This window comes from Lentinula edodes (genome assembly GCF_021015755.1).
Source record: "Lentinula edodes strain Le(Bin) 0899 ss11 chromosome Unknown C8R40scaffold_1, whole genome shotgun sequence".
Taxonomy (NCBI): Eukaryota; Fungi; Basidiomycota; class Agaricomycetes; order Agaricales; family Omphalotaceae; genus Lentinula; species Lentinula edodes.
Window position 1 is genome coordinate 479,709 of NW_025764307.1, and position 17,359 is coordinate 497,067.

The window sequence follows — 17,359 nt, forward strand, 5'->3', positions numbered from 1 at the left end:
TCATTTCAAGTGTCACGAGCAAAATAAAGATTGGATAAAGTTCAAATAGCGAGTGTCCTCGATTTCAAAAAGAGCAGCTTGAAAAGGCATAGAGATTTCGAATCAGTGTCAAATAAATTGTACAACTAGAGTCCATCAACCACGATCCCGGCCTACTTCAAAGGACTGTACGACAAGGGGGAGAGAATGAAGGAGTCCATGAACTTAGCTAATTGTGAAGTCTGGGTATAAAACAAGGATCAGATATCTGACTGTACATAGTGCTGAACAAAGCTTACTTTGTCTACAGTCTCTGCCCATCCGTCAATTTGCCATGCCTTTTCTCGTGTTTCCTTGCGAGTTTCAAGGTTTCTGCAAAAAAGAATAATAACTGTCAATTTCTTCAGCTTCCACTGTCAAGGAATTCGAAGACTGACGGATATTGCCACATGTGGTGGACTTGATGCAATCGGCCGACCTGCGAAAACCACGCACCGACGGGGGCGACAAATTTCCTCCTAGCGTCGATGCCTTTGCGCCTGGACACGTAATCGGTAAGAGTAAACCTCGGACGAACAACAGATTATCTCAACCATGCATGTTCCCATGCCAGAAGGGTGCCCGGAATCAGTTGGTAGGTGCGGAGCTCGAATATCCCGCCTTGAGCATGAGGCGGGGCGGTAGGGAGGAAGGCAAACTCTTGGTTTAGCTGAAGGGATCGAGAATTGATGTACGGAAGCATCGCTTGGTAGTCCTTAAGATGCTGGAAGTGTAGAGATCGATCAGAAATGTTTCAAGGATGTCAGCCAAACACACACCTTGGAAGTTTTCACCAACTGAGTAGTCTTGTCATAGCCTCCATAATTTTCATATTCCAATATGTGCAGAAATGTATCTTGCTGTCCGACAAGCGTCTCCCAGGACCCGGACAACTTCACATGAAGGTTTGGATCCCGTATGAGCCCGGTATAATAATTTTCACTAATTTTTGTCGCGTCATCATCTTCATTGGCGATTGTATGGGAATGGAGGCTCACGCAGCTTCCTTGTACTCTTGAGTTCTGTCAGGCTTTACGCAGTGAACTAAATCCAAGTAAGTTCAAAGGTTCGCACATAGAAACAGCATGAAAGACGTACACTCGAAGCCATGAACGTATTTGCCACGACCGACTAGTCGAGAGTGCTAGATGATTTGAGAAAGATCACGATGAGAAATCACCGAGCTAACGGATTTGCAAACCTGCTGAACATCAATTTCTCCAGCTTGTTGGGCCTCAGGTGAACCATGTAGAATGTTCTACATTGTCTTAAGACAAAAGAAGTAGAGGGTAGTTGTTGAGTTCACCTTGACAGAAATTGACCGCCTAGAGGCTGTGGATAAAAGATTTGTTACTGGTCGACGAAGCATGCGTAGTGGGAGTATTGTAGTAGTTGTACAAAAGGCGAGGTATATTTTTATGACGTAATTACAGGACAGACGATTGTTTTTGTCACTGCTGCAGACATAGTACTACTACGGCCAGGAACTAGAACGTTGAAACCTACCGCTCTCTCATCCATATCTCTTGTAAGCATCCTCTTCGCTCGACAGCTCTCTGGAAAAATATTCGAAAGGCCGAGAAACGTGTTAATGGTGTTGAAGCGCTGCATTCGTGCAAATCATCTTCTTTTGAGACACATGTAAAAGATATACTTGACTCGAACTACAAAGAAAATTACATTACACGGATGAAATAAGCATACTGTATGTAGAAAAGCTTAGCTGGGTGCTTACCCATTCATCATTGCCACGGAATTGTAGTGTCGCCGCAGCGATTAGGATTGATCGAACGTCACGGTCGACGAGAAACACGACTTCAGCCTGCCCACTCTTTGCTACAGCGCCAAGGAGATCTATTTCAATTGTGTCCCCTTTCCTGACGCCTGTTGATGTTCGGCAAAACGCAATACACCGAGTTAACTGAAGACCTGCCTTTCGGTATGCAGAACCCAGTTTGAGGATTTCCGTCTACAGCATGAGACGGAGGATGCAGAAGGAAGTCTTTCGTGTCGTTTGATTTGAATGAGTTGCGATTGATCTTTTCGATCTCTAAAATCTGATTTGCAGAATCGACATCGATTTGGGTAGAGGGGAGTAACGAAATGTTAGTTTCCAGTAAACATTGTGAACCGACACAGGGGGCTCTATACACCGAGGATAACATTTGATCATCCAAGGACGTGAAAGGAACAAGTTGGCGGATGCATAGAGTTGAGGTGCAATTAATGATTTCATCAAGGTATTTTGCTGCTTGCGCCTATAAGTGACTATTTTAATTTAGATTAACAGGAATTTTGTCAATACATACAATATGTTTGTTGTTTCGTTCATCTCCTTCTGCACCCTGCGTGAAAGCTTGTCCACCACCAAGTTCGATGCCTTGATCGAACCAAACCTCTGGATAGACATTTGCTAATAGAGCATAGTAATTATCAGCCATCTTCATCTCATCCTCAGAGGCATTGAGGTATTGCATGAGTGCCAAGAAATCTCGCGCCTGTGTTCGTCTCATGATCGCACCGTATCCCAGCCACGCAAATGAAGTGTGAATTTTGGATTTCACGTGTATCCTCTTCAGAATAGTTGACATAACCTCATGAGGAGGCGAAAGATAAATGGTTGACACAGAGTCGTTCGAAAAACGCGAATGTAGGGTTTGTATAATTTCCGGTAAAACAAGGTAATCATCATCCTACATGTAACACCACACGCATTATCAGAGGAGTTTAACGCGATAGATTACTCATGTACATGCCTGTATGAAGCAAAATGGTGTGGTGGCTTCTGCACAAGCAAGGAACCTTGCTTGGAAATAGAGATTGGAGGGTGAGTTGGTGATCTGGAGACGATCTGGTGGACATTCAGCGAAATCCTGGATACTAGATTTCAATGAATGAATACAATTTGTTATCGGAAAGCAAGCACTTCTTTCAAGATTCTGTTCGGACTATTGTTCCATATGTGTATACTTGCAAGTGTGTTCTCTAATTCGGGGAGACAGAGGAGAGACACTATTCGGACAACATTGGGAAACCGAGACCAGTTCAGGATGACTGCAGTAGTATCGGCAGTTTGTTTCGAGGGTGAGAAGGATAGAAGGGCAGAATCTACTGGGAATTCTTGCGGAACTTGAGGTTTCTTCATCAGCAATGCAGTAATAGTTCCCCATAGCACTATGAAGAATAACCTGGTAAGCCACATAGACGTCGGCGAACGGAAAGTTGTGGGAATTGCCTGCCTCGGCGCCGGCGACTCTTTGTCCTTCGTGATGTCACGCTGACACTGACAGACGTTCAGCGGCTCTCTACGGCTTTAGTTGAGCAATACAAGGATATGGACCTTGAACTTATTCTTGCATGCCACGATGACCGTATCTGCCTATCGAAATCAACTTCCCCGGTTATGGACCCGTACCTTCTCCATTTCAGGCCCAGATCTGTATAATTCAGCTAGCGGGGTGAAGCGAGCTGCACAGGTGGAAATCATCTTTGGACACAAAAAACACCTGCTTATTTTCCTTCATGTCGTAGGCCAAGCTCGACCTTGTGGATTCAGTCCGGCCATTTTCTGGAGCTCTAGTGGACTCTTACAATAGACGACATGACTATCTGCGCATATCGTTGACTGAAAGATGCAATCTACGCTGTAAACTTCTGGTCACATTTTAGACATCACAGCACCAACTCATTCATAGGCTTCTATTGCATGCCAGAGGAAGGTGTACAGCTATCGCTAAATGAGAAGATACTTACGGATGAAGAAATACTGCGATTGGCCAAGCTGTTTGTGCAATCTGGGGTTACCAAGATACGACTTACCGGAGGAGAGCCCACGGTTCGCAAAGGCGTGGTCGGTATCGTAGGTGAGCTTTATTCTAGCCATTTTCCCCCTTCTTATCTGATGTGGATGCGCTGCAGCTGGTTTGAATGAGCTTCGTCAATACGGTCTCAGGTCGATAGCAATGACAAGTAACGGGCTTGCTCTTCATCGGAGACTGCCGGAACTTGTAGAGAATGGGTTAACCCATCTAAATCTAAGGCGAGATTACATTCTTACGTTCCTAGAGGAACTCGTGTCAATCTCGCAGGCAGTCTAGATACCCTCGATCCTTTCAAATTCGAGTTCATGACGAAGCGCTCAGGACTGGAGGCCGTCCTCAAGACACTCAAAGTAGCCCTAGAATCTCCGCATTTACAAAAGGTCAAGTTGAACGTTGTGGTGGTGAAAGGCTTGAATGATAATGAAGTACTCGATTTTGTCGAAATGACAAAGGATCGACCGATTTCGGTCAGATTTATTGAGTTTATGCCATTCATCGGTACGTTTCATCCTTCCAGCAGTCTCAATCATGATCGTTGTTGCTCAATTGCAAGATGCGTCTAGGGAACAAATGGGACAAATTCAAGATGGTACCTTCATCCGACTTGCTTCGAGTGATATCCGCAAAACATCTTGGACTGGAACGAATGGCTGACGAAACGAATGTCACTGCTCGCTCTTGGAAGGTACCTGGCTACCAGGGAGAATTTGGCTTCATCAGCAGTATGTCTGACCATTTCTGTTCTGCTTGCAATCGCCTCAGAATTACAGCGGATGGACAAATCAAAGTAAGAACATCATGTTTGTGTTGTTGTCAAACCTTGAAAAATCCCACTAGGTTTGTTTATTCGATGCCAAAGAGGTCTCTCTACGGGATGAGATACGCAAAGGCGCTAGTGATTTCGAAATCCTTCGTTTGATTGGCCGAGCGGTCCACGGTAAAGAAGAAAAGCACCTTCAGATGGAAGATATCGACGTTGTCTCTAATCGACCGATGATATTAATTGGTGGTTGAGTGCCCTTTCTTATGTGACATCTAGATGTATCCATATCGTGTTCCATTGACTGTAGGACCAACGATTATGTCTCCCCATGTATCACGACTACGAGAGAACAAAAAATCTTACGCATTTACGAGGTTTTGTCCAATGTACCTGAAACAGCATCAATCGTTGCGAGGCTTTTCCTCGTCAGCCATTCATTCATCGGATTTGACACACCTTGACGGACAAGGGCGTGCATCGATGGTGGACGTATCCGAAAAGTCTGTGACAAAACGTTCAGCGACCGCCAAAGGGCGAATAGTTATTACTGAACGTGCTTATGACTTGATTAACAAGTCTTACTCTTCCGAATCCGAGTCGATAATGGGAAAAAATTCCTCGTCTATGGATGAGGCCCAGAAAAAGGTTCTTAGGAAAGGTGATACATTGACAGTCGCACAACTAGCGGCCATAATGGGGTCAAAGAAAACCTCTGATTTGATCCCTCTCTGCCACCCTCTCCCGCTAACAGATGTCAAAGTCAAATTGACTTGCGAGGCCTTTGAAGAAACACAGGGAATATGGAAATACAGTGTTGTGTGCCAGGCTACGGTGGCTTGCGAAGGGAAGACCGGAGTAGAGATGGAAGCATTGACTGCTGTATCCGTGGGTCTACTTACAATTTGGGACATGCTGAAGGCGGTCGCGGGTAAGGAGATGGTAATCGGCGAAATCATGGTGTCCGAAAAATCGGGCGGTAGAAGTGGGGAGTTTCACAGGCCATGATTCGTACATGAGTAATATTCACGGCTAGGTACATCTGGAGTACATTCCTGGTACACGAACACCATGTTAAACTTGTTTGTTCTCTCGAGCTACAGATGAATACACATGTCAGGAATGAACAAAATTCGCCAAACCCGGGATGATCTCTCCCTGATCAACCAAACGGCCGACTTCTTTGCCCTAGGCGTTATAGAGCATCAACTTCAAGATCCATACATCAAAATCAACAGAATTACTTACATTCTGGATCTTTACAATAGAGGGTACACATTGAACGGCAAATGGTCCCGTCCTGAAGATGTTCGATGCAGATTTCCAGCTGAAGCGCTTGAGTATATGGGCCATAAGGTAAATAGACCACCATGCTCACGTAGGACGATCGCCAGCATATACAATTAGCGCAGAGGGGGCATCTTCAGAAGAGAAGGTACGCTCGACAAGCTCTTCGACAGCAAGGCAATCCTGTAGATACTTTAGCCAAAATGGCGGCGATAAGTACTGATGATACAGACTGGACACCACATTTGCCCGTCTACAATAGACGAGTAAAAGACTAAATATTCCTCAGAAACTTTGGGTAAAGATTCTGGGGTAATGTTTGGGTCCGCTATATGGATAGGCATGGTGAAAGGCTAAGTGGGATAGCTGAAAGCCTCGAAGTGGTATTTTATAGGGAACGCGACATCTATATAATGATCTCTAATGAACTGGCAGTCACCAGCAGTGCTTATTGATGGAATCGTGATTAACCACGTGCTGTCGGCCAAAGCAGAACCATGACCCAAAGCCTAATCCTGTTCCCAAACAACTTACAGTGTCATAATTTATCTCGGGGGACCGAGAACTGAGAAGTTAGAATGGTTGATATGTATAGATATGTACATCTAGGGTAACTTGTAGTACGACACAGTCGACACTCTAGAACATGCTACAAGGAAGAAAGCTACCAACGATATCCTCACTGCAGACTCGGAGCAGTGCAGAGCACTAGAGAGCAGTGCAGGAGACTGCAGGTCGCATGAAGGATCATTTTTTTGATTCCCAAAGAGTTTACTGAAGAGTATGCAGTCCAACTTTGCAAAACAGATTAATTCGAGCTGATGGAATACCAGGGAATACCCCCAAAGTAGTTCGATAGATCAACACGAATGAAACGACTAGGAATCGACCCCTGAACCTATCGTCGAAAAGAAACTACGCTTGCAAAATCCGTATTATGTAAGCACCAGAATAATTTTAAATAGCAGCGAGAAATCAAAATGGTATAGGTCAAAGTCCTTGAGTGTATAACAGTGTGTAAGTTGGTCCATGAAATGTGCCACGATGAAAAATATCTACAGTATGAACAGACCGCGTTATGACATTACTGCATTAGTCAAGAGGTTTTAGCCCCTTAACAAGACCCCGACGAACAAGACCCTGACGATGCACCGTACGACGAGGCTGAGGAACTGGCAGCAGCATAGGTAGCGGCAGCAGAAGAGGCCACAGCCATGGAGCTAGCGACCGAGTACGACGGTGAGGCCACTGACATGCTCGAGTAGACAGCTGAAGTCATCGCAGAGGTTGCAGCAGCGGTGGAGGTAGCCATACTAGCATATGTGTTTCCGTACATATTATTTCCGGCTGTCATTCCCCACGAACTCTTGCACGAAGAAAGGCAAGAAGCGAGAGCAGTCTCCTGAACTGTTGTCGTAACTTGCTCAGTTTGGGTCGCAGTTGCAGTTGCAGTAGAGAGGTAAGTTAGTCTGCAGAATTGTCAGCTAAGTCTAGAGTTTTTAATGAGAGACTAACGTCGACAAATAGGTCAATGTGTCCGTCATCGTTTGTGTAAGAGTGTTTTCGACAGTAGATGTTTCGTCAATAACCTGAGTAGAAACGTACGTCGACACGTATGTCGTCTATAGAAAATAGAATGAGCACAGGAAGAGAAAACCTCGATTCACATACAGGTTCCACCATGGTACTAATCTCGGTCATTGTCACGAAATCTGTAGAATATAAGCAAGGCACACTGCTGGAATGACGTTGGACATACCAGTAGCGGTCATAGTTTGAACTTGGGTCTGAATACTAGTGAACCTGTGGAAAAGATGAGAGCATTGCAAATAAGGAAAGACAGCAAATACGGACATCTCTGTCTGAGTCGCGGTGAGGGTGTTCTCGACTGTCAATGTCTGGTAATTATATGCATCAGTTGCCATTCGTGAAAAGCGGTACGGCCGTGATATTTGACCCAGCTCCGACATAACTACTCACGTTGTCGATGATGTCAGTGCTCACATAGACACTCGTGTATGTAGTGGGTTGAACAATGGTCGAGAAGTCAGTCTACAAATAGGTTAAGATGAAAGCTTCCAAACGAAATCAAATTTATCGCTCACCATGGTGACGAACTGGGGTTTTGAAAGCGAAAATCTCAATTACACTGTTGGTATAGAAACAGAGGAAAATAAAAACCTGAGTATCGATCTGAGTTTGAGTAGCAGTGTCGGTCTCGGTATCCGTCATCGTGTAGACGTTTGTTTGGGTCTGAGTCTCTGTTGCGGTAACGGTATACTCTAGAGGGAAAGACAAATGAGTGAAATGCACGTTGATATCATTACGAAACAGCGACATTTAGTAGGAAAGAAAAGACATACCTTGAGTGAGAGTGTTGTCAATGACTTCGGTAGATACATAGACTTTTGTCTGTTGGTCAAACTGTGAGCAACGAGAATGATGAGCAGTAGAAACAAATAGTCTACCGTTGGAACCATCTCAATCGATGTATAAACTTGAGTCTGTGTTGTCGAAAAACGTTCTGGTAAGAAAGAAAATAGGGGTAACAGTGAAGAAATTGTTGACCTGGGTGAGGATATCCGTCTCTGTGTTGGTCTTCAGACATATAAGAGTAGAAGATGAGCACAGTAAAACACAAGGATATCTTAACCTACCTGGGTCTGGGTAACATACATTGTGACTGTAGTCGCCTCAGTCATAGTAGACGTCTGCAAAAAAGCGTAAGTTTTTACGACAGATCTGGATGATTTTTCGACTAACCTCTGTAACTGTCGAATACTCCGTCTAAATTCGATGAGGACGCGAAGGGGGCAAACCAAAGAAGTCATAAACTGACCGAGGTTTCGGTTACGGTAGATACGCTCCCGTACCCGTAATTATCGCAATATCCCGAATATCCTGAACTGCCCTCACTAAAAAACTGTCAGAGCTCATGAAAAGAAAGAAGTGATTGAGCGCACTTGATGATGATGGTTTCGTAACATCCAGAAAACTGAGTGTTATACTAAAATAAAATATCAATTTCTGTCTTCCAAAAAAAGCACTCTGATCTACTACATACCCAAGACTCAGCCTGACAAGAACCATCAGACTGTTTAGAGTATCCATAACCACAAGCCAGGCTTTTGTATCCACCGCTCGAATATGATGAGTAAGGCATCACTGAGTAGAAATCCGAGGAGGATGGCGCAGCAGTAGCATAGGAAGCTGGAGCACTGGATGAGGCAGCAGCCGTAGCACTGGCATAATTGTTGTATGCTGTCATGGCAGGGACCATCGAAACACCGTTAACTGATATCTGCGCAGCAGCAGCGCTAACAAGGGAAAGACCAAGGATTGTTGACTTCATGATTAAAAGAGTGGCTGCGTGAGGTGGTAATAGGGAAATCAAGTGGAAGTTGAAAACGAATTGGCGGGCGGTCTACGCTGGTTGACTGGCTTGCAGTGAGGTGAGGGGAGGTGCGGCTAGCCTGAACGAAGCGGCAAGCGCTCTACAGACGTTTTCATCGATCAAGATAACTTTTTAGAGGTACAATCTTGGGGACTTACCGCGAAAAATTTGAAAAAAAGAAGGAGGGGAGAAAACGAAAAGAGAACGAAAGAGGGAAGGATGAGAGCAACACATTGATTGAACCTAAGTATTTGAACCCTCGTGAAATGATCGGAATCCCTTCGCAACCAACCAAAGCTCATATCACATTATAATCTGTGTCTTTTCACACGTTGAAAGTTGGACATCTCGGTGTCTCCAGGGTCTTTGTTCTCACTTCAATTGGGCATCCCTTCCTTTGGTTCAGGCTCAGAATCCCATTGGTCAAAGTCGAAAGCATCCAATGGGAATCTGCTATGCATGTATTACAGACTACATCCTACTACATCACGCACTGCCTGTCAGTAATGTTCATCCACTAACTAGTCCTTGCTATAGAGTTTAGGAGATATCAGAGACAGTTTATTTCCTGAAGCTGCAGCACGTCTTCCAAAGTCCCCATGAACGTCTAGAAGAATTTTCAATGCGTTTCGCGCGCGAATTTTAGATATTTCGTCCGGCCGCGATGTTAAGGCGGTTTCCACACGGCGAGGCTTATCATCCCAAGGGTACTGGAACAAGATGATGAGGCACATCAATACCAAGAGAAGGAGCACTTACGGGGAACTGAACAATGATATGAAGACATACATATGGCAAGAAGGGGCGATGAGCTAAACCTCGTGAAACTGAACTACAATTTGCTTACAAGTTTCTTTAATTGTTCGTATGCAAGAAGAGTGAATCCGAATTGAGGGCTACTTCTTAAGACTCGAGCTGGTCCGCCCTTGAACAGCGCACGAAAGCCTTCCTCGTGGTCTAAGGAAATGATATAAAATAAGATCCAATTTCAAGGATTTGTTTAACCTACATATTTTAACGAACGCGTCTCGAAGACCTTTATAGTGTGTCTGCCCTTTCCGGGCTTCGACTTGGAGTCGTGTTTTGACAACATCTTTAATCAAACAATGAGCGCCGCGCGATGACAGAAGAAACATATTTAGGGCTTACCTGCGGGTGTTGTGAAGTAGGCTGCTGGCATACCGCTATATAGCATGACATCAGTCATTCAACGTCAGAGCACTGCATGTTGATATTACAAATATCGGAAAGGATGAAACCTACGCGATACCAGCAGCAGCGAGAGTTTCTATGAAAGATAACTGCTTGCCATTGTACCCTTCCTTGAAGACATCGGATTTCAAATGCCCATATGCAGGGAAGTAGATGGCAGAGAAAGGAATGTCTCTCAAGAGGCAGGCACTGGCGCCTTTGTAAAGACCAACAAGACCCAACTGGCGTATGATGTGCATGGCTCCCCTGGGTACCGCTCCTTCGGCCTTGGCAGCCTCACCCTGAACTTGTAATCGAATTTTACTACAATCCAATCAGGCTACAATTCCTTAACAACGAGTAGCGAAACGTACACAATCTCGAGAGGATTGGTGAAGATCTGTGCTATAGTCAGCATCACTCTGCTGGTGTGAAGACATTGACGGACCACTTGACATCCTCCTGCAGTACCACCAGCGACTAGCTCCCATCCGAGCTTGATACGGCCAGTTTCAGGATCCATCGCTCGAGATCGGATAAGATCATTGACAGTCAGCTTGATGGCTTTTTCAGGTGCTACACCCTTCAGAACGATGTTAACAGCTCAATGATAGGGTTTTACTTGCGAGAAATTGTACGTACGATAAGCTGAGGGCCAAGACCACGGTAAAAACCAAAGAATCCTTCATTCACAAGGATTTTGCGGGCGCAATCAATGCTGTTCTTATATAACACTTGCCCAACCACTGTACTCCTCTGGTTCTGCATCCTTTCGCAAGAGTTCGAAAACAGATGTCTCAGCGTATGCAAAGTAAACTCACCGTGTCTAGGAAATGTGGAACCACCAAGGTTATTTGGGATACCTGAAAACTAATTGCAACGATTGCAACATACCTTGACTACAACAGAATGTGAGTAAAACACTACAATTAAATTTTTCTGATACTCACCCATGTCGATAGGATATACGATAGTTGCTCCAACAGCACCAGCAAATCCTACAGAAAAACAAATTCTCCAGCAATGCAGCGTATGGTAAGAATAATGACATACCTCCTTGGATGAAACTATACGCCGAATGCGCGATCGCATGAAGTGTAGACGTAGCAGTTGGTTTTTTTGCTTCTACTGCATCGTAAGGTGCCACCCATCGCGGGTCGAGCAATTGCGCAAAGTCAAGGAGTGCTAGACGTTGATCACCATTGCCACGACCTGCGAAATGGAAAATGATGGACGCCTCCATAGGAGTGAATAGTGAATATCGTGAACTAGAAGATGCATAATCAAGGAAATCTGATTGATTTATGCGACCATCCTTGCTTAAAGCGGTTGCTTCGCGTATGATACTGTTGACGTCTGATAGTCAGTAAGTACGAGGCACAAAAAACATCATATTTACCGTTCGACCATGTCCATTTCTCTAATGACATTATGAAAAGCTATAACTTCAGAATAAGAGATACGTTGACCAGGTGATAATGTGCAAAGTGTAGGAAGTCTATCAATTACTGCGTCAGATAGTTTATGGCCTGCAATTTCCTGTACGTATCGGTGAGAATGGTCAAAAAATGGGGCAGGATGAAAGATCAACGTACTAGGATGATGCGTTTGAATTCATCGGGTCTAATAAAGCCATCTTGGTCCTTGTCTAAATATTTGAACGCTTGGCGCAAGCGTTCTCCTTGCAATCCCTTCATAAGTTGGGTGAACTCGTTGTCTGGAACCCGGTCAAACACTTGACCCCAATTGACAGTCGTGCACTCACATCCAAGAACGTGTGCGCCATTCTTCTTTCCTAAGTAAAGTTTGACCCAATCACTGTAAAATGAGTTTATTAGGACGATGATCTACAGCAGGACCCCTAGCTTTGATTTCACCAATCGAAATCAAACGGAATGGCATCTGAACCAATATTGGCGCTCATAACATTCTTGAATTCGTCAAAATCAATATAACCAGAGTTGTCACTGAGAGCTCAATATGAATATGAAATCATGATAGCGGAATGAGGAGACGCACACGTCGAAAAATTGAAAAGCCATCCAGTAATCCGCATCCGGACGTTTGAGAAGCGTCTCAAACACGATGAAATCCTCCCAAGAAACCAATCCACGCTTTGAACTATCTGCTACCTTGAATAAAATAGCAAATTGCGCTTTCCCAATCTTCGAAAGGTCGCCAGTAGGTGCAATGGCATTGACGAAGCTGTCTGGGTCTAAATACCTGCACAAAACATATAAGCAGTATCAAATATCTTGACGCTTCAACACTCACCGTTCACCATTAATTATCTTCGAGTTGACGTCAAATATACGCCTCCATCTTCTGAGTTCTGTCTCCGGGACACTGACGGCAGTTCGAACGGATTTTATAGCAGAAGCAGCAAGTGAGCTATCGGAATCACAGTGGACGACTGGAAAGACTGTAGACAGAATGCCCATTTTGAAAAATAGCCGTAGTGTAGGGTATCGGGAGGCAAAAGTGAATGAGCCTCGATATTAAATTGAGGGATAATAAAAATCTGTCAAGGTGCGCGCGCGCGTAGAAGTAGTTGTGTGTGATGTATTACGTCAGCTTCCGATGCGCATTTAATGCGGAGAACATCGGAAGTACGGTAAGTAGGCTACCCCTGGGCTACCCTGGCTAAATTCGCGCTCAAAACTTGCTCAATCCTGAGCATTACACGCTACTTCGAACGGAAGTCTGAAGCTGATACAATACATCTCTTTTCCAGGGGCCACTGAACGAACTTTTCTAATTTCGGCATCGATTAGTCCACCCAACTTTTCTTCTACCCGCTGAGTTCGACGGATGGTTTTGAGAGACAGACATTAACACATGTTTTTGCGGCTCACCTGTTTAATATCGATCTCAGCTTGTTCCGGCTCCAGTTCTCTCGTAAAACAATGGCAATGAATCGTGGGCATCGTTGAGTATACTTCTTGGAGTGCTTTAGTTGAGAGTACGCCCCGAAAGGCATCCAGAAACATTATTGCAGTATCGGGCAAATTCATCACGAAATGATCTATCTTATTTCTAAGGAGATTGGCCTCTGATGGTGTGCTAACGCTGCTAGGCTTGTCGCGCGTTGCTTGTTTTTGAAGTTTCCGCAGTGCTGTCTTGCTCAACTTGGGCCCCATGTAGGCAGGAAACGGTGTGTCATAGACTCTCGCGAACACATTGCGGATGAAATCTCGACCGTCCTCGCAAAATGCCCTCACTTCGTCAGAAACCTGTTGCATGATGAAAATGGTATCAACATCAGACACAGTGACTTACCTCATTATCCTTGATGTTTTGGCACAGATACATATAGCTAGCAGGATTCAAATCATTTGCCATCACCGCGCATCCCTTCTTACCGGCAGGAATGGCGAATGGCCCTACGCCAGCAAAGACATCCACAAGGACTTCACCAGGGTGGACTGATTGCACGATGCGGTCGTGCTCGGTATGAAGACGAGAGTTCCAATACACGCGAGAAAAATCGAAGGTAAAGCGACAATCGGATTCATGCTACAACATGAAGAAGCTGTCAGCAAACGCATTGCTTTTTCAGAGAAATTGACGCAACATGTTCTACAATGAAATCAGGTTCTCCTGCAATCACCTCCATCTGAAAAAAACGGAACTGCGTGTCGATATTATCCAACTTGTTGACGACGGTTCTGATGGTTTTGTTTTTCTACGCCAGACATTCAGTACATGATTCAGATGAAGATCAATAAAAAGCTAACATCAAGGAAGAGTTGGCCAATGGTCTTTTTGTAGGAAAGATAATCGTCGTTCAGATTTACGTGTGCTTGAAACATTTTCAGTCTACATTGCGATTTGGTATTGCTCTCTCATGAACATACCAATGTGACCGGTAGCTGCAAAGCCTACGGGGGCTCCTTCACGGAGCTCTTCAGGGAGTATGGCCTGAAGTAATTCGCCTTGAATGCGATAGGTGGTGAACATTCACTAAACGCTGATTTAGAGACGTACTCGCTGTCCAGTAATCATAATCCAAAACCAGATTATACTCCGTGAACCCGTTGCCTTTGCTTTCTAATAGTTCCAATGATTCTTGAGATAATTGAGCTACCTTGCTGTTTGGTCAACGTCATACTCCAACTTCAAGTGGCCAGTGCTCACCTTGATCAGACACGCCCAAAAGTACCAGTCTGTCACCCTCTGGTGCAGAGGGATCGCTCACTACCGGCCTCACTTTCGGCAAACCTATGAGATATCTGGCAAGAATCCTTAAGAATGATAGATAAATGACACGAATCTGATACATACTTTCGCGTCACTTCCGAATGTAAAATCAAAGCGATTTGAGAAGCGGGAACCCGTGCGGCAAGAACTGGGATAGATTTTTGGAACACAGCCTTGTCAAGAGGATGGAGCGGGCCATTGTATTTTGGTGGTGTAGTATCCAGGTGCGACCTCGAGTACAGTTGCCGGGACATTCCTGAGCGAATTCGACGCACTAAAGGTGGAATTCTAAGCATACAGAGTGAACACAGGATAAACTTTGATAAATTCGGTAGAACGGCACATGGCAAAGGACCCTCGACACTCTTATGTGACAGGCAAACTGAAATCGTCGACGAACATAAAATGTTTGTTGCTAAGGTAATTCGACATCTTGATCAAATGTGATTTTCTCTTAAATCCTGGACGGCGTTCATTATTTTCCGACAGCATCTTGTCTATGGACACAGGTCTACACCTAGTTATTCGGGGCCCAGCGTCAAGTTAACAAACATGTCTTCATCGGAACTGCCACCGTCCGAAGTTCTACAACATGTAGTCGATGTCCACTGTCATCCCACAGATGCACCCTCGATACTTCCCGAATCAATGGAGAAGTTAGATATAACAATCTGTGCTATGAGCTCAAACCCTTCAGATCAGCCATTAGTCTATAATTTAGCCAAATCGCATCCTCGGAAGGTGATCCCTTGCTTTGGTGCGTTGTATACATAAATCCTTTGTTTACTTATTGCCGGCTCATACTGTTCCCTGCTATTCATCAGGCTACCATCCCTGGTTCTCTCATCTCGTTTGTCTCCGTGGAGATGTTTCCAAAGAGGATCATTATCGAGACTTATTCTGCGCATCTAGTGCTGAAGATCTCGAAGCCTTCAACGCTCTCTTGACAAGCCTTCCCTTGCCTATTCCCCTTGACAATCTCTTGGTCGACTTACGCCGGAACCTCCAAGAGTTTCCTCACGCTATGCTGGGCGAAGTCGGTCTTGATCGCGCGTTCCGTATACCTTACGATTATAACGCGTCTCCCCGCAAGTTGTCCCCTTTCACGGTTCCAATCCAGCATCAGATCACAATCTTACAAGCACAAATGGACCTCGCAGTCGAATTGGGCAGAAATATCAGTCTACATAGTGTGAAAGCACACCAACCCACAATGGAACTGCTTGCTAACATGGAAACCAAACACGGTGTAGATCGTTGGAACAAAATTAGCTTAGATTTGCATAGTTGTGGATTCAAACCGGAGATGTTGAAAGATATTCAGGTATTGAAACCTATTCAATATATGTATATCTTGATCTGATCTTGACTGATGAACAAACTCAGAGGCGTTACGCGAACACATTCCTTTCATTGTCTACTGTGATAAACGGGCGGTCCCCTAATCATCTATCATTAATCAAGGTCTGTGATCCCCTTCGTATCCTGGTGGAATCCGATTACAACGACGTGGATATGTGTACTGAACAAACGTGGGGCATGATTCGCACTACGGCCGATGTCAAAGGTTGGACAATTGAGACCGAGTGGAATGAAAATGAAAATGATTCCTCAAAATGGGGAGTTGTTCGACGGTTGGAAAAAAATTGGTTAAGGTTCAAGGCCGGGCACCATTCTGCGAAGAAAAGGAAGTAATGTATTGAGGTCCATTCTACACACCACCTGCAATGCACTGGCATTCAGGCCGGTGCTCCTTACCACAAGTAAGATATGATAAGTATGATACAGATTCCAATCACAATTCCTAGAATGACAGAATCCCGCCTTCGTCTGGACTTGATCATGGACACCAGATTGTTGATACCGGGCAAAGTATCTGTTCACTTATTAGATTTTTACTTCGCGAACGAACAGTCAAGACGCACTGAGAGCATTACCAACACGGGTATTGATGCCTGATAATGAAGAACGTTGCCTAGCAAGATCTGCACGCGTTTCGTAGGCTTGACTTAACAGAGGAATTGATCATCATTGGGGGTCGGGGAAGAGAAGGGGCGCTCACTTGATAAGATCATCTGTCATACGATGTGAGCTGTCAATCCTTCCTCGTTCGGCGAGCAATGAGTCAGCGGCGGAAGATTTGTATGCGCTACTCTGAACGGTTGGACAATAAGTTACAGACAATACAAGTTGTAACGCACTCGATGTCATTCCTCACACCGCTCAGTAGATTTGCCTGGTCCAAAGCGTTTTGAACGCTAGTCTGATGGATTTCATTGAGTATGAAATAGTAGCGCATGTAAGGTCAATCACTTTTGTACGCTTGAGTTCTCGAGAGTTGTCCTGGAACAGTTCTCTGTGTCTCTGTATTGCACGTAACATAGACGGCGACAGGATTTCGGAATCGAGTGCAGCCAGTTGTTCATTAGTTTCTTCTAGCTGAGTAACTATGTAAGAGTGAATTCACGAAGACAAAAAACAGTGAAATAAAAACTCGCCTTTTCCAGTAGTTCCTCGGCCTCCATTTCAAGATCTTTCCACCTAGCTCTCGAACCTTCGGCTTCTACATCTTCTGAAGGACGAGAGATAGTCGAAACGAGCTGCGAGTAGGATGTGAGTTTGGTGTCGAAGAGATTTTCCAGTGTCCTGCACTGTCGGTGAAGTTGTTCGTAGCTAGACATCAGTTCG

At 44.7% G+C, this 17,359-nt stretch overlaps 9 protein-coding genes across 9 annotated transcripts; 2 read left to right on the plus strand and 7 right to left on the minus strand.

Moving 5' to 3' along the window:
* Positions 1-6: 6 nt before the first annotated feature.
* C8R40DRAFT_1242319 (NIPSNAP-domain-containing protein) lies at positions 7-1,437 on the minus strand. The gene is made up of 9 exons (XM_046233571.1): positions 1,325-1,437; positions 1,220-1,276; positions 1,117-1,162; positions 1,017-1,062; positions 798-960; positions 573-742; positions 417-518; positions 279-351; positions 7-221 (listed from the first exon to the last, which is right to left on the minus strand). Exons 1-9 carry the CDS (start codon positions 1,385-1,387, stop codon positions 153-155), a joined length of 789 nt encoding a protein of 262 aa, XP_046092121.1. The 5' UTR covers positions 1,388-1,437; the 3' UTR covers positions 7-152.
* On the minus strand, positions 1,438-3,269 carry C8R40DRAFT_1076224 (uncharacterized protein). The gene is made up of 6 exons (XM_046226915.1): positions 2,945-3,269; positions 2,775-2,891; positions 2,328-2,711; positions 1,952-2,276; positions 1,754-1,902; positions 1,438-1,682 (listed from the first exon to the last, which is right to left on the minus strand). Exons 1-6 carry the CDS (start codon positions 3,218-3,220, stop codon positions 1,521-1,523), a joined length of 1,413 nt encoding a protein of 470 aa, XP_046092122.1. The 5' UTR covers positions 3,221-3,269; the 3' UTR covers positions 1,438-1,520.
* Positions 3,270-3,383: 114 nt separating this feature from the next.
* C8R40DRAFT_1157542 (uncharacterized protein) lies at positions 3,384-5,607 on the plus strand (the record flags this gene model as incomplete). The annotated part of the gene is made up of 8 exons (XM_046229635.1): positions 3,384-3,564; positions 3,593-3,664; positions 3,714-3,881; positions 3,937-4,057; positions 4,111-4,337; positions 4,403-4,626; positions 4,677-4,845; positions 5,072-5,607. 8 exons carry the CDS (start codon positions 3,384-3,386, stop codon positions 5,605-5,607), a joined length of 1,698 nt encoding a protein of 565 aa, XP_046092123.1.
* A 108-nt stretch (positions 5,608-5,715) lies between these two features.
* C8R40DRAFT_1164451 (uncharacterized protein) lies at positions 5,716-6,230 on the minus strand (the record flags this gene model as incomplete). Its single annotated transcript, XM_046230503.1, has 4 exons — positions 5,716-5,787; positions 5,848-5,926; positions 5,978-6,069; positions 6,120-6,230. 4 exons carry the CDS (start codon positions 6,228-6,230, stop codon positions 5,716-5,718), a joined length of 354 nt encoding a protein of 117 aa, XP_046092124.1.
* A 770-nt stretch (positions 6,231-7,000) lies between these two features.
* Positions 7,001-9,238, minus strand: C8R40DRAFT_1164452 (uncharacterized protein; the record flags this gene model as incomplete). The annotated part of the gene is made up of 15 exons (XM_046230504.1): positions 7,001-7,355; positions 7,402-7,508; positions 7,558-7,598; positions 7,646-7,689; positions 7,741-7,784; positions 7,867-7,938; positions 7,992-8,003; positions 8,068-8,168; positions 8,250-8,298; positions 8,355-8,474; positions 8,544-8,597; positions 8,650-8,673; positions 8,726-8,801; positions 8,850-8,893; positions 8,951-9,238. 15 exons carry the CDS (start codon positions 9,236-9,238, stop codon positions 7,001-7,003), a joined length of 1,431 nt encoding a protein of 476 aa, XP_046092125.1.
* A 563-nt stretch (positions 9,239-9,801) lies between these two features.
* C8R40DRAFT_1031227 (mitochondrial carrier domain-containing protein) lies at positions 9,802-12,912 on the minus strand (the record flags this gene model as incomplete). The annotated part of the gene is made up of 17 exons (XM_046223153.1): positions 9,802-9,990; positions 10,040-10,045; positions 10,128-10,237; positions 10,290-10,373; positions 10,430-10,464; positions 10,544-10,795; positions 10,846-10,871; positions 10,920-11,047; positions 11,110-11,240; positions 11,418-11,469; positions 11,525-11,817; positions 11,871-12,010; positions 12,067-12,188; positions 12,237-12,289; positions 12,349-12,438; positions 12,491-12,694; positions 12,746-12,912. The coding sequence occupies 17 exons, from the start codon at positions 12,910-12,912 to the stop codon at positions 9,802-9,804; spliced, it is 2,082 nt and encodes a 693-aa protein (XP_046092126.1).
* A 111-nt stretch (positions 12,913-13,023) lies between these two features.
* Positions 13,024-15,089, minus strand: C8R40DRAFT_1076244 (uncharacterized protein). The gene is made up of 10 exons (XM_046226916.1): positions 15,015-15,089; positions 14,756-14,959; positions 14,609-14,703; positions 14,459-14,554; positions 14,329-14,406; positions 14,209-14,273; positions 14,046-14,156; positions 13,751-13,987; positions 13,327-13,704; positions 13,024-13,269 (listed from the first exon to the last, which is right to left on the minus strand). The coding sequence occupies exons 2-10, from the start codon at positions 14,923-14,925 to the stop codon at positions 13,138-13,140; spliced, it is 1,362 nt and encodes a 453-aa protein (XP_046092127.1). The 5' UTR covers positions 14,926-14,959; positions 15,015-15,089; the 3' UTR covers positions 13,024-13,137.
* A 134-nt stretch (positions 15,090-15,223) lies between these two features.
* C8R40DRAFT_1031774 (uncharacterized protein) lies at positions 15,224-16,366 on the plus strand (the record flags this gene model as incomplete). The annotated part of the gene is made up of 3 exons (XM_046223197.1): positions 15,224-15,428; positions 15,496-15,995; positions 16,058-16,366. 3 exons carry the CDS (start codon positions 15,224-15,226, stop codon positions 16,364-16,366), a joined length of 1,014 nt encoding a protein of 337 aa, XP_046092128.1.
* A 59-nt stretch (positions 16,367-16,425) lies between these two features.
* Positions 16,426-17,352, minus strand: C8R40DRAFT_1031548 (v-SNARE protein; the record flags this gene model as incomplete). The annotated part of the gene is made up of 6 exons (XM_046223176.1): positions 16,426-16,547; positions 16,597-16,679; positions 16,734-16,820; positions 16,873-16,934; positions 16,985-17,118; positions 17,166-17,352. 6 exons carry the CDS (start codon positions 17,350-17,352, stop codon positions 16,426-16,428), a joined length of 675 nt encoding a protein of 224 aa, XP_046092129.1.
* Between the last annotated feature and the right edge of the window lie 7 nt (positions 17,353-17,359).

Coding starts and splice junctions, on each gene's coding strand:
- C8R40DRAFT_1076244 (XM_046226916.1), bottom strand. CDS start 14,925: ATGTCCCGGCAACTGTACTCGAGGTCGCACCTGGATACTACACCACCA. Junction 14,704..14,755: donor CATTCGGAAGTGACGCGAAA/GTATGTATCAGA, acceptor GATTCTTGCCAG/ATATCTCATAGGTTTGCCGA. Junction 14,407..14,458: donor TTATGATTACTGGACAGCGA/GTACGTCTCTAA, acceptor ATCGCATTCAAG/GCGAATTACTTCAGGCCATA.
- C8R40DRAFT_1076224 (XM_046226915.1), bottom strand. CDS start 3,220: ATGTGGCTTACCAGGTTATTCTTCATAGTGCTATGGGGAACTATTACT. Junction 2,892..2,944: donor CGAACAGAATCTTGAAAGAA/GTGCTTGCTTTC, acceptor TCTAGTATCCAG/GATTTCGCTGAATGTCCACC. Junction 2,712..2,774: donor CACCATTTTGCTTCATACAG/GCATGTACATGA, acceptor TGTTACATGTAG/GATGATGATTACCTTGTTTT.
- C8R40DRAFT_1242319 (XM_046233571.1), bottom strand. CDS start 1,387: ATGCTTCGTCGACCAGTAACAAATCTTTTATCCACAGCCTCTAGGCGG. Junction 961..1,016: donor CAAGAGTACAAGGAAGCTGC/GTGAGCCTCCAT, acceptor GACAAAAATTAG/TGAAAATTATTATACCGGGC. Junction 743..797: donor AGTTGGTGAAAACTTCCAAG/GTGTGTGTTTGG, acceptor CTACACTTCCAG/CATCTTAAGGACTACCAAGC.